The sequence below is a fragment of the Nycticebus coucang genome, chromosome 8 (assembly GCF_027406575.1).
Source record: "Nycticebus coucang isolate mNycCou1 chromosome 8, mNycCou1.pri, whole genome shotgun sequence".
In the NCBI taxonomy this organism is placed as follows: domain Eukaryota; kingdom Metazoa; phylum Chordata; class Mammalia; order Primates; family Lorisidae; genus Nycticebus; species Nycticebus coucang.
Window position 1 is genome coordinate 86,972,400 of NC_069787.1, and position 14,659 is coordinate 86,987,058.

Sequence of the window (14,659 nt, forward strand, 5' to 3'; positions counted from 1 at the left end):
TTTCTCCTAAAAAGGCAAGAGTGATTTAATCTTAGGAATTTCACTGATACAATCTACCTGTTAATAGAAATAGGAAGAAAAATTATATGATGTGTATAGATACCATATTACCAAATCCAACACCTACTAATAAGAACAAAAATAAACTGGAGGCCAGGCGTGGTGGATCATGCCTGTAGTCCCAGCGCTGTGGGAGGCCAAGGCGGGTGGATTACCTGAGCTCAGAGGTTCAAGACCAGTATGAGCAGCAGTGAGCCAGAGTAAGACCCTGCCTCTACTAACATCAAAACGTTGTGGTGGGCGTCTATAATCCCAGCTACTGGGGAGGCAATGGGACAAGGCAATGGGACAGAGCATTGGCAGAAGAAGAACATTTTTAAAAAGAAAAAAATGAACAACAAAAAAAAGTACTTCAAACAAAGAATGAACAAGCAAGTTGAAATTAAAAATAAAAAAAATTTTTTTTAAATAAACTGGAAAATACTTATTGAACATGATTTTATTTCAATACCAAGTGTTAATGAGAATACCCAGCACTGTATTGTTGGATGATTTTAAATGTATATCATACAACCCTTTTGGAAAATAGTTCAGATTACCTTTAAAGTTGAATATATGCATGTCCTATAACCTAGAATCCTATTCCTGAGTATAGCCAATTGGAAACTTGCACAAGTGCATCCAATTTTGTTACACTGACATACAGCATGCAAGGTGGTGAAGTCAGAGTCCTCAATGCATCCATCAGTGAAGCAACACACATTGCGCCCACCAAGCAACCTCCCATGATCCACCCCTTCCAGCTCCTCACCCAAGCCTCCCTGTCCTTCCCTCCACACTCTGCTTTCATGTGTACATATTACATAGCTCCCTCTCACAAGTGAAAACATGTGGTATTCATGTACAAAATTTATAACGGCCAAATATAGAAAAAAATCCAAACGCCTATCACAAGTTATGTGGTATGTTGACATAATGAACATGAACTACAGGTATATGCAACAAGGATGAATTCCCAAACATAACATGGAATAAAAGATGCCAGCTACCAAAGCATACATATCACATGACTCTAAGTAAATTCAAAAACAAGCAAAACAATTATAATATTAGAAACTACCTTTCCAGTAAAGGGAAAGAGTGTGCTTGGGAGAGGGCACAGGGGGTCCCCTGATGTGTTTGCAATAATCTATTCAATGTTCTATTTCTCAACCCAGTGGCATTTTCCTTGGTTTCATTTTGTGATAATTCACTAAGTACTACTTTTATACAAATGTATACAAAACATATATACATGTTTTATATATATTTCCATACATTTATAACACTTCAATAAAAGTATAATTTTTAAGCTAAAAAGAAAGCAAGAAGTAATTCTTAATCACCTAAAACAAATTAAAAACACACATAACCATGTATCATATCGATGAAGGAAGTACAGGTGAAGGGTTCTTTTAACTGACTTTAAAATTCAGTATTTTGATACACATTATCTAGTGGGTTATATCCCAAAAACCAAAAAACAGAATACAAAATATCCTTAAATATACTTTGTGTTTTTGCTGTTGTAACAATTTTATTACTATTTCCAAACTATTCTACTATAGGCTAAAAAATTATGTTGATGTCATCAGTGGCAAGATTTTTAGCTTATGAGAAGAAAAATAAAAATTTTAAATCAGAAAGGTGAAATCTCTAATTTTTAATTTGAATTGGAAGTATCAGAATGAATTCATAATCTCTCTTTAAAAACCTTTTCCTAGCTCTAACCTCTTTTAGAAATATTCTAAAAGAAGTAACAACCCTAATAGAAGTGAACAACCCCTACTCAGATTATATTCTCTAAATACTACTTCTACCGAAGTATAACCAAGGTTCCTTACAGAATTGGTTTCCAAATTCGGGGCTCAAGATAAATCTATGAAATCTCACTGCCGGAAAAGCAAGTTATCAGAGGCAGTAGGAGAGTTATGTCAAAGGGGAGAAGGACAAACGTGAAATGGCTCATATGGGACAGAGATGACACAATTTGAGCATCAAAAAGACTAATGGCTGCAAAGAACTAGAATATAGAATTAAGAACTAGAATATATAAAATTAAGAACTCTATAATTTCTTAACACAAATAAACTCTTTTTGGACACTTACACAGATAACTAAGGCACTAAAACTTATTATTTTGAAAATTGGCCTACAAAGAGAAATAAGCATTTATCCTGCCTTGCTAAATGAACCACATTTGGGGACAATAAAATAGTTAATCAGAGAAAGCCTTTTTTTTTTTTTTTTTTTTGAGACAAAGTCTCAAGTTGTTGCCCTGGTAGAGTGCCATGCCATCATCATAACTCACAGCAACCTTCTAACTCTTGGGCTCAAGCTATCCTTTTGCTTCTGTTTTTCTATTTTTGGTAAAGATGGCATCTTCCTCTTGCTTAGGCTGGTCTCAAACTCGTGAGCTCTAGCAATCTACCTGCTTTGACCTCCCAGAGTGCTAGGATTACAGGCAGGAGCCACCGTGCCCAGCCCAGAGAAAGCTCTTCTGTGAGAAAACTTCTAGCTACAAATAGAAAAGGAATTACACCTACAGTGCATTTTACAAGGGTACATGTTAAATTTACTAAGTGTAGAATATAAATGTCTTAACACAATAACTAAGAAAATGCAATGAAGGCTATGTTAACCAGTTTGTGAAAATATTTCAAACGGTACATAAAACCAGCACATTGTACCCCATGATTGCATTAATGTACACAGCTATGATTTAATAAAAAAAAATTTTTTTTTGAAGTAAAGGAATTATAGAGTAAGTGAATTATTTTGTGACACTAAAAGATTATTGTACCCAGACAATAATCAATGTTAAAACTATGAAAAGAATGGGAATATTTTTAATAAGGCTGACAACATCCAACATCCAACTTTAGTGATCAACCTTAGCCCCATTAATAGAGAGACAACTAGACATTATGTGCCTCTGTGAAGCAATAGGAAATATACAGCATCAACTATTAAGAATTCCTATACCCCAACCCCTTGAAAAACACTGAACTTGAATATAATCAAAGTTCTACCTCCAAGCAGCAGTCTTTAGGAAAGAAAGGAGATAGAGAACTATGTTAAATAACAAAGGATACAATGAAATTTTTGACATTCCAGTCTTACCTGAGACAAATGACAATGTCTTTAATAAATAAATGCTAAAAAATAAAAGACAAGGAATGTTTGGAATTAAGAGACTTAAGGAACATATTATCTAAATACACACAGGAACTTGCTTCAATGCTATCTCAAAAAAAATTTTTTAATGGGCCGGGCGTGGTGGCTCACGCCTGTAGTCCCAGCGCTGTGGGAGGCCGAGGCGGGTGGATTGCCTGAGCTCAGAGGTTCGAGACCTCTATGTAACAGCATGTGAGCCAGAGTAAGACCCCGTCTCTACTAACATCAAAACTAGCCAGACGTTGTGGTGGGCGTCTGTAATTCCCCCTACTGGGGAGTCAAGGGGACAGAGCATCGCCAGAGAAAGAACATCTAAAAAAAAAGAAGAAAGAAAATGAACAAAAAAAAAAAAAAGTACTTCAAATGAAAAATGAACAAGCAAGCTGAAATTAAAAATAAAAATAAAAAAAAATTTTTTAATGACATATATGAGACCATTGAGAAAATGTTACACCTTTTAAAATCCTTTTCTGTTTAAAAAAAATATGTACCTATGGGCTGGGCTTATGCCTGTAATCCCACCTAGCACCCTGGGAAGCTGAGACAAGAGGATCACTTGAGGCCAGGGGTTTGAGACCAGCCTGAGCAGCAGGGAGACTCTGTCTCTATTAACCCTGTCTCTATCAAGAAAAAATTAGCCAGGCCTGGTGGCACATGACTGTTGTCCCAGCTACTCAGAAAGCTGAGGCTGGACAATCACTTCAGCCCAGGAGTTTGAGGTTGCTGTGAGCTATGATGATACCATTGCGCTCTTGCCTGAAGTCATATTAGTAAAATGATCTTTTTTTAATATTCCAGACAGACTACTACTCATCTATAAAAAGGAATGGAATAATGTCTTCTGCAATTTTCATGGAACCAGAGTATCTCAGAAATGAAAAAACAACACTCCATGTACTCTCTGATAATTGGGATCTAAATGATGGGCACACATGTACCGAGATGTAAGGACACTGGAAACCAAGAAGTGGGGAGAATGGTAGGGGATGAAGGGTAAAAACTTAGCTACAGGGTACAATGAACACTATTCTGGTGATGGAAACACTAAAAGCCCCCACTTAAGCATTATTCATCAAGGGATCCATGTAACAAAGGCATTTATAACCTCTTAATACTTTGAAATTAAAAAAAATACTCCAATAAGGAAAAGAAACGGAAAAAAGAGGGAGTAAAGGGGAGAGAGGAGTGGAAACAGGAGAGAGAGGGGAAACAAGACTGGCACAGTGCCGATAACTACTGGGAGGGAGTGATGCTGCTGCATCAGAGGTCCTCAGACTATGGCCCATAGGCCACAGGAGGCGGTGGGATTGTATTTGTTCCTGTTTTGTTTTTTTACTTCAAAATAAAGATATGCGCAGTGCGCATAGGAATTTGACTTGGCACAGTGGGGTACGAAGCTGAATTGACAAGATGAGGGGCTATGCCCTCATGGTCTTTAACACAATTTCTATTATCTACTGATATTAAAACTACTGGAGAAATAATTTAAATTTTTATTAATGATTTACTGTAAAATTATCTACAATCATCCAACTGTGAGTTTTATGGAAACCTGGTCTCAAGAGTTCTGAACCAAAGGCTCGCAATGGCTTCTACAGGCTTTCTAGAGCCTCTGAAATCATGAGCAAGGTGTTGACTGCATTTTTCTGGAGAGGCTATCATGGCTTTTACTAATTTCATTAATCTCAAATAAAAATCACCAATGGAACAGAACCACATTTCACATAGCAGGAACTTCTAAAATAGATCCTGCAGTTTCGGGAAGTTGAAAGCTATCTCTTAAACTTAACTTTTTTTCTAATACTTGAGTGACCTCTAGTGGCTACTTAAATTATCATAGCCAATTGTCCACAGCAGGAATGAAAGAACTAAAAAATATTTTGAGAAATAACAAAATAAAAATGGCATCACAGGGGAGTGCCTTGGCAAAGTTTTAACTTATTATATATATTCCCCATCATCCAACTAAATTTAGTTCACGATACAATGTGCCTATTTTAAATGTGCCAGATAGCTAAATAGACACCATTATTTTTTAATGAAATGAGTATACTTTTCCCCAGGTTCTTTGCATTTCAAATTAATAAATTATCAGCAAATACCTACAAAGGGAACAGTGTAAGAAAAAAAAAAAAAGCCCCAAGAACCTTAAGAATTAACACCCCACCTCTTTCACTCTGCAGCATCAGGAATAAATGGAGTTGGTAAAAAACTCTGGGAACACACGCTGGCCAAAGAACTCAATCCAAGTGGGCACAAGCAACAAAGGTAGTTCAGGAACCCCTGGGCCAAGCAGCAATAGCAAGTACCAGGAAGACCAGGCCAGAGCATGGAGCCGGGGGCGAGGGGAGCACCTAACCCAGGTGACTGACAGGTCCCAGGTTAACTACAGGTGCCTTCTCCCAGACACTGTCACAGGGAGTGCCACACACAAGGATCCCACAGGAAGTGTGGGCAGTCTCTCAGCTCCAGATTTGCCACAAGCCACGCCTCCTGACCCCATCCATGGCACCTACCTCTAATCACCTGTCCCACATTGTGTTTGGCCCAAGGGGGAGCTGACCTCTAAGCAAGAACCATCACGGCACCCAGGACATTACTGAAATATAGATCAGTCTTTCCCAGGAAATAAACTACTGATCTTTAGGGTAAGTTCCTATGAATATGAGCTTCATTCCGGCCCACTGTCCCATGCTGTGGCTCGTTACTCTCGATGCTATTTAGCATTCCATTGTGTGAACATGCCACTGTTGACAGATGTAAGGATTATTTTAAATATGGGGTTATTATATTGGTCAGGCACAGTGGTTCATGCTGGTAATCCTAGCATTTAGGAGGCCAACACAGGAGGACCATTTGCAGCCAGGAGTTCAAGACCAGGCAAGATAAGAAAATGAGCCTCTGTGTCTATAAAAAAAATTTTAAATTAGCTATGTGTACTGGCACATACCTATAGTCTTAGCTATTCAAGAGGTGAGCTATGATTGTGCCACTCCACTCTAACCTTGGTAACAGAGCATGAACTTATCTCAAAAAATAAATAAAATTTTAATATGGAGTGGTTATAAATAACACTGCTAACATATATGCTTGTATAAGTCTTTGGCACATTGGGTTATACTGTTGAGGGTGTTGGGTTACAGGTAGAAAGACACATTCCACTTCAGGAGACATTGCCAAAGTTTCCAGAATGGCTATGCTCATTCACATTCCCATCAGTAGCATGTGACAATTTCTTCTACTCAGTACTTTCACAAACATTTAGGATTACAAGGCTTTTCGATTGTTGCCAATCTGGTAACTATGCTGATACTTCATTTTGGTTTTGATTTGCATTTGACTTACTATTTTAAATACTAAATATTAGAATTTACATTAGCCAGTGTTCTTGGTGATAAAAGCTTGCCTTTAAATATTATAGCAACCAGCAAATTTGTCAATATTCTGTACCCAGGTAAAAAACACATGTGCATGTTCATATAAACATGTGTGTGGGTGTGTGTGACTAACAACCTGGGCCATCTGCTCTCACCTCCTAAACCAGTCTGAGTCTTCCTTGCCCCATCCCTGTAATACGAGTGATCTTTTTCAAACATAAGCCACATCAAGGCATGCTTCTTCTGCTCACAATCTTCCACTAACCTCCCATCTCATTCTGAATAAAATCCCAAATCCTTACTTATTACGACTTACAACAAGGCTCTATATCAATGGTTCTCAACCTTCCTAAGGCCGCGACCCCTTACTACAGTTCCTGGGGTCACGACCCACAAGTTGAGAACCACTGCTCTCTGTGATCTAGCCCCTGGTAACCCCAACAACTTTTACCTCCTACCACCCACTCCCTTTCACTCAATCCCACATGCACTCACCTCCTGTTCCTTGAAATAAGCCAACCACTTTTCTACCTTCAGCCCTTTGCAATTGCTATTTACTGTGCCTAGAACACTTCCCCCAGATACCTTGCTTGTTCCCTCAACATCTTCAGGTCTCTGAATGTTTCTTTTTTTTTTTTTTTTTTTTAATTTGGCCGGGGCTGGGTTTGAACCCGCCACCTCCGGCATATGGGACCGGCGCCCTACCCGCTGAGCCACAGGCGCCACCCCAGGTCTCTGAATGTTTCTATCAAAGGCTTTCCCTCAGCAATGAATCTAAAGAGTACCATGATCACCCATTTCTAATCCCTATTAATTATACTTCATCTTTTCATAGCTTTTTTTTTTTTTTTGAGACAGAGCCTCAAGCTGTCCCCCTGGGTAGAGTGCTGTGGCATCACAGCTCATAGCAACCTCCAACTCCTGGGTTCAAGCGATTCTCCTGCCTCTGCCTCCCAAGTAACTAGGACTACAGGCGCCCGCCACAACGCCCGGCTATTTTTTTTTTTTTTTTTTTTTTGGTTACAGCCATCATTCTTGCTTAGGGGGCCAGAATGGATTCAAACCCACCAGCTCAGGTGTACGTGGCTGGAGCTTTAGCCACTTGAGCCACAGTCACTGAGCCCATAGCATTTATCACTGCTTGACATTTCATATATTTTTCTCTCTTCCTACGCTAGAATAAAATCTCCAGAGATTTTTGCCTATATTGTTCAACACTGCAACTCATACATAATGACTTGTGTATACATAAGTATTAAATATTTCTGAAATAAATTAATAAAAGGGTATCAATGTAAAGAATATAACAGTATCAGGCTCGGCGCCTGGGGTTCAAGCGGATAAGGCGCCAGCCACATACACCTGAGCTGGCAGGTTCGAATCCAGCCCGAGCCCACCAAACAACAATAACAGCTGCAACCAAAAAATAGCCGGGTGTTCTGGCAGGTACCTGTCGTCCCAGCTATTTGGGAGGCTGAGGCAAGAGAAGCGCGTAAGCCCAGGAGTTGGAGGTTGCTGTGACCTGTGATGCCACAGCACTCTACCCAGGGTGACAGCTTGAGGCTCTGTCTCAAAAAAAAAAAAAAAAAAAAAAAAAGAATATAGCAGTATCTATGAACTTCCAGAACAAAATTAAAGCTTGCCTTTTTCTATTCCCTACCCCCTACTCATAGATCTTTTAAAATAGTGTAGTATTTCCATGCTGTTAATTTTTAATATGTATATTCTTTTCAAGAATCCATTCTTTCCAGATTAAGCTTCACAAGCTTAACAGCTATTATTTAGAGTTAAATTTTAATACTCATTTGTTTAAATTTGTTTCTTCTGTACTTTACCTTAATATTTGTTTTCTTAGGCAGCTATAGTTTAGTTTGCTTGAGTAAAATTTCTCTTTTTAGACTTTTTAGACTCTTTTTCTCTTTTTAGAAATGCTGGTAAAATTTGGATTGAGTTCCCAAAAAGTCTTCTGTCCTCAGAAAAAGGCAACGTGAGGACTGCATAGAGAAACTTCAGAGCACGCAATCCCCTAAGTATTGTTCCTTTTTGTTTCTTGTAGTCTTCCATGTCACGAATAAATTAAATGTAAACCTGAATGCTTTTGTTTATAACCTGATTTTTTGTTTTTCATATTTTTCTCTCTGAAATTACATATTTACCATGGTACGTCTAAATTTACATCTTTTCTCAATGTTTTGCCTGACACTTGGTGAGGCCTTTCATCTAAAGATTTCAATCTTTCCTCAATTCAGGGTGACATTTTCTTTACTATTTCTTTCACAATTATTTCCCTTCTGTTGGCTTGATCTCTCTCTGAAAATCTTAGACCTCTTCAACAGGAATATAATTCAAACCACATAAATAATGTAAAATTTCTTAGTAAACACATTAACCTAATAATAGGACTATGGGGTCAAATGGGAAGTCTACTTTTAGTTCTTTGAGGAGTCTCCATACTTCTTTCCAAAAAGGCCATACCAGTCGGCAATCCCACCAGCAATACATCAGTGTACCCCTCTCTCCACACCCACAGCATCATCTGCAGCTTTTGGACCGTGTGATGTAGGCTATTGTCACTGGTGCTAGGCACTATCTCAAAGTAGTTTTGATTTGCATTTCTCTAATAATTAGGAATAATGGGCATGTTTTCATTTGTTAGTTGGCCATTTGTCTTCTTGGGAAAAGGTTCCATTCATGTCACTTGTCCACTGACTGCTGGGTTCTTTGCTCTTTTCTTTGCACTTGAATGTTTACTGCAGTTCAATTCATAATCACAAAAATGTGCAAACAACCCAAGTGCCCATCAACCCATAAAAGGATTAATAAACTGTGGTATGTGTATGGCATAGAATACTATTCAGCTGTAAAAAGATGGCAATTTTGCAGCATTTCTATTTACCTGGAAGATCTGGAGAACATTCTCCTAAGCAAAATATCTCAAAAATGGAAAAGCAAGCATTTCATATACTCAGTATTAATCTGAAAATAGTAAACCAACAACTATGAGAGAAAAACACAAATTCAAGAACAGGGGAGAAGGAAGGGGCTCAATTAGTTCCCACCTATAAGGTACAACATATAGTATATGGCACACTTCCTGGGTGAAGGGATCGCCCAGGAACTCAGACTTTGGACTTAACTCGCAAACACAAATAATGTAACCTAATTGTATATACCCTCATATTAACTTACAATAGAAAATTAAAACAAATGAAATTAATGGTAATATTTAATGAATATATCTAAAATATTATCATCTGAAAATGTAAGATGTATTTTTAAAGTTACAGATGAGATACTTTACTATTCTTTTCATGCCACATCTTCAACATCTGGTAGGTGTTTTCCACTTGTAGCTCATCTCAGTTTAGATTAGTTGTTCTTAGCACTCAGTAGCCACTTGTGACCGGTGGCTACCACAGTGGACCATACAACAGGTCTTCTGGAACTAACATCTAAGCCTTTTTTATTCCTACTTTTTATCCTTTTTCTGACTCATCCAGCTGATCTTCAAATTCACTAATTCTGCTTCCTATTAAAGAACCCATCCTACTTGTTATTGTTAACTATTGAATAAAATTCAAAATTCAAATTTTACATATTCAGAAGCTCTTTCCTCATGGTACGTGGCTCCTGAGCAATGAATGCATGCTTTGGTTATCCAGGAATATCCTCTAAAATCTCAGGACTTTGCTTGAGACTTCAAAGTTGTCTTCCATCTCCTATAGCCACTCTGTCTCACTGGAGAGCTTTTGCAGAGCCAGCAGCAGGAACCTCACTTTTGAGGTCCTAAGCCTTCTTATCTCCCTGGTGACACTGCCTTATTTAGTTCAGTCTTTTAGACAAAAATCTATGTTACACATCTCTGGGAGCCAAGCTGGGTACCATCCGAAATCATATAGGTCACAATTCACTTTAGTCCCAGGAAGAATAGAAAAGCTCCAGCTTAATGACATTTTTATTAGCAGGTCAGAGATCTAGTGGTTTTTAGGGAATAGAGATGGAATTGTAAGCAAAGGAAATACAAAAAAACCAATCTCCCATTTATTGAACCCAAACAGTACAATAAATGGGAGATAGTGTCCCAGCAATTGGCTTGGATAGTATCCCAGCAATTTACTACTGCAGAAAATTTTCTATCATTGCAGAAATTTCTATTGGATAGCACTTGGCTAGACAATTTCCACACCACCAGCTTCAGCTGTATAAAATCCCCTCTTCCTTACCCCTTTTTCCCTTCCTTCAATTCTTTCCCTTTTCCCTAAAAGCCTTGAGTTGTTTTTCTTTTTTTTTTAATCTATTTTAACTCTTAAGCCTCTTACAGTCCCAGGAATAAAGTTCTGTTACCAAGTAAATGTAAATATATAGGGTGGCCCATAAAGTTCAACAGAATAGGTAGAAAGTAGTTTTTTTATTTTTTTATTTTTTTTGAGACAGAATTTCATTATGTCACCATCAGTAGAGTACCATGGCGTCACAGTTCACAACATCCTCAAACTTTAGGGCTTAAGCAATTCTCTTGCCTCAGCCTCCCAAGTAGCTAGGACTACAGGCACCCGTGCCACAATGCCCGGCTATTTTTTGTTGCAATTGTCATTGTTGTTCAGCTGGCCAGGGCCAGGTTCAAATCCGCCAGCCTCAGTGTATGTGGCTGGTATCATAACCACTGTGCTACAGGCGCTGAGCCAGAAAGTAGATTTTAGTATTCAAGGACACTCAACCAGACAGGACAATGATACTTTCACTTAGCAGGACTTGTTAAGTGAATAAGAAAGGGTTATCAGTATATCAACATTTCATAGAAACGGCTGATATTAGAAAATATCTTTAGTGTACACATGGCCATTAAATATTGAGATGAGTTGACAAGAAATAATTGAAAACTGGTGAGGATGAAAACATTAAATCCAAGGCTATGCTTTAACTAGAAAATACATTATTTATAACAAAATGTTGGGTAGACTACAAGAAAAACAGCAATAAAACAAGCCTTATTCAAAAATAAATGAAATAACAATGAGGAGAGTTCACAAGCCTTGTTAACGCTGACATACCACTTTTAATAACATACTGTTATAAACAAGCTGCTCTGTTTAAGCCTAGAAGTCGGCTGAGGTGACTGTTTTATAATAATTCTACAAAGAAAAATTAAGTGAAAGAGTTCTAAGTTATAAAATCAAGAACAATCTTCGTCATTCATAACATTTCAGTAATAAAAGAAATTACCTCAATAACAGGTGTATTTTCCTGGAGCTCAGTTGTGTGTGAGGCCAGTAAACCAATCACCCGAGCAACCTTGGCCCGTCTGTGAATAGAGAAAAAAATAGGCTATGAAGAGAAAAGTCAGAGACCAAGGGGACCAGCCCCAGCTAGTTATATTATCCAATAGTGAACATCAGATACAAGAATGTGGAATAAAAACTGAATGTAATCAGTCAGGCACACTCCTCCATGAATGTAGCCCAGAGAAACTCTCCCTCAGGGAGACATGAACAGCAATGTCCTCTGCAATACTTTCATAGTGACAAAATTTAAACAAGAAGTAGTTTAACAGTAAAATGGAAAATAAAATTTTAAAATTAACCAGAGAGAGGAAAGAAATAATCTTTTTATCTCTGAGTACAGAGGGATTTGGTTAAAGTTCTCTGTTCCACTTGTTAGTAGATCAATGAGTTTCTAAATGAATACTAATGAATATCTGAACAGTTAAACATATGTATATTCACTTTAATAGAAATGTTTATCATCTAGAGTTTTATAAATACTTTTCTATTTCAATAAACACTACTTGGTTATAATGAGATATCCCTTTGGTATCAAGCAGAAAATAAAGCAGATAAATTACTAAGTAACACTTTAGTGTGATGTGTAAAAGAGTTTCATACAAAAAAATTAGTTTTCATAAGATTTTTTTAATAAAAAAAAAAAAAAAAAAAACAGTGAGTTGATGAAAACCGTACTCATTTAGTGATGCTTCCACGTTATCCAGGCAAATCAGTATGTACATTAGCCAGAAAGCCTTATTCTTCAGGTTCTTAAAATAAACCTATGTAGCATTCATGGAGTGAAATAAATCAGACTCAGAAATACCACAGGAAAAATGTCTGGGTTGTCACAGCTCTAACATACATAAACCATTCTTAAGAATTTCAACACTTCTTGTATTGCCCATTCACATCTCTTAACATTTCCAACAGATTGGCTCAGGACCCCTAGGCCAGCAGTTAGGGTGCTGGCCACATGCACGGGGGCTGGTGCATTTTAACCCAGCCCAAGCCTGCTAAAAAAAAAAAAAAAAAAAATAGCTGGTAGTTGTGGCAGGCACTTGCAGTTCCAGCTACTAGGGAGGCTGAGGCAAGGGAATCGCTTGAGCACAAGAGTTTAATGTTTCTGTGAGCTGTGACACCAGAGCACTCCACCGAGGGCAACATAGTGAGACACTATCTCAAAAAAAAAAAAAAAAAAAAAAATGTGTGTATATATATGTATATATGTGCATATACATTATATATGTGTGTGTGTATATATTTTTTTTTCTTTGAGATAGTGTCTCAATCTGGATATATATATATACAACAGATTAAAGAAGTCTCCGGCAATTCCACCTTTAAATAAAACAATTATACTATAAAAGTAATCATTTGGAAAAATACTTGTGGAATATTACACCAAGAGTTACAAAAATATATATATAGTCACAGCACTGTATCAGCTACTGACATTAGCCAAGTCAATTACCCTTCAATTTCTACTTGTGTGCAATTTAAAGGGGCAGCTCAGTTAACATCTAAGAGTTTTTTCACAATTATTAAGCAGATGCTTATTATCAAATGCTCAATGAATTAAAAGACATGAAACAAAACTTATCTCTTTTCAAATACAAGCTCAAAATATTTATGAAACATTGAATCATTTTTAATCTGTAAAATTAAATACTGGCTACTAGATTTATTAAACTAAAATAAAAATGTATCAACATGCTAATTAAATATTTTCCCCAATAACACCAGAAACAATTCCCATTAAAACACAAAAACAAACTACCTAAAAACTCTGTACTTTTACATTGTAAGCTATTTAAATTAATAACAATAATCAGTTTGTACCAAGAACCTAAGTCAACACTCTCACAAGACTGGTTCCTTCTCAGCACTCAGGTTTCGTCTTCAGTGTCACTCCAGGTGTCCCCAGTGGCTCTGTGCACCTCAGAACCATCCCATCTCCATAACAGCATCTAAGGCAGCACTGTCTGGCAAAACTTTGTGCACTGACAGAAACGCTCCACATCTGCACTGTGCAGTATGACTAAACGTGTGACTATCCAGCACACAACACATGACAGGCAAGAGAGAAACTAAACATTTAATTATATTTAGTCTGGATTAATTTTCAATTTAAATTTAAATAGCCACATGCGGTTAGTAAGTTTATTACAGAAGATCTAAAATTTTGTGGTTACATGTTCATTTGTTTACTTGTTTATTACTATAGATCTGTGTACCCCATCAGCCCGCTAGGGCCATGAACACAGGACTTTGTCCTAATCATCACTGTAAGCATCTAGAAAGTGCCTGGGGTAAGTAGGCATCCATAAATGTTTGTTCAATGAATATAAATCACTATCAAAAACAAACTAAACACACGAGTAGGAAAGAGTAGATAAAAGCATGGCTGCATAAAGGGAACAAAAGTGAAGCAGGATTTACAATGTATTTAATAAATCTCTAAGTAGAATTTAAGGCTAAAATCATAAAATGAGGAAAGGGCTTCTTTTAAACACAGTATGACCTACAAAAGATAATATGGTGTGAATCTATATACACCAAATAACAAAGCATGGAAAGGAAACCAATAGTAGTGACAAACATCAGTCTGTTTCTCTCACAAGCACAGCAAGAAGGCAAGAAATGAATGCATACATACACACATTCGAGTATCCTTAATAGAACTAACAAGATCAAAGTAACAGATTACATATTTATACATACACACTCACTTTACACCCTACAGTGACCACACTTACTCAGGTGGAGACTGAGTAAGTCTTGTTTACGTCTCTGGAATCATAC

General features: G+C 37.3%; 1 protein-coding gene across 4 annotated transcripts in view; it reads right to left on the bottom strand.

The window, feature by feature from the left end:
- Positions 1 to 14,659, bottom strand: part of ULK4 (unc-51 like kinase 4) — a 663,197-nt gene that overhangs the window by 574,917 nt on the left and 73,621 nt on the right. For all 4 annotated transcript variants that reach the window (XM_053600787.1, XM_053600785.1, XM_053600786.1 and 1 more), the window contains one exon: positions 11,817 to 11,895. In XM_053600787.1, coding sequence (XP_053456762.1) covers positions 11,817 to 11,895 — 79 coding nt within the window. The remainder of the gene's footprint in view (positions 1 to 11,816; positions 11,896 to 14,659) is intronic.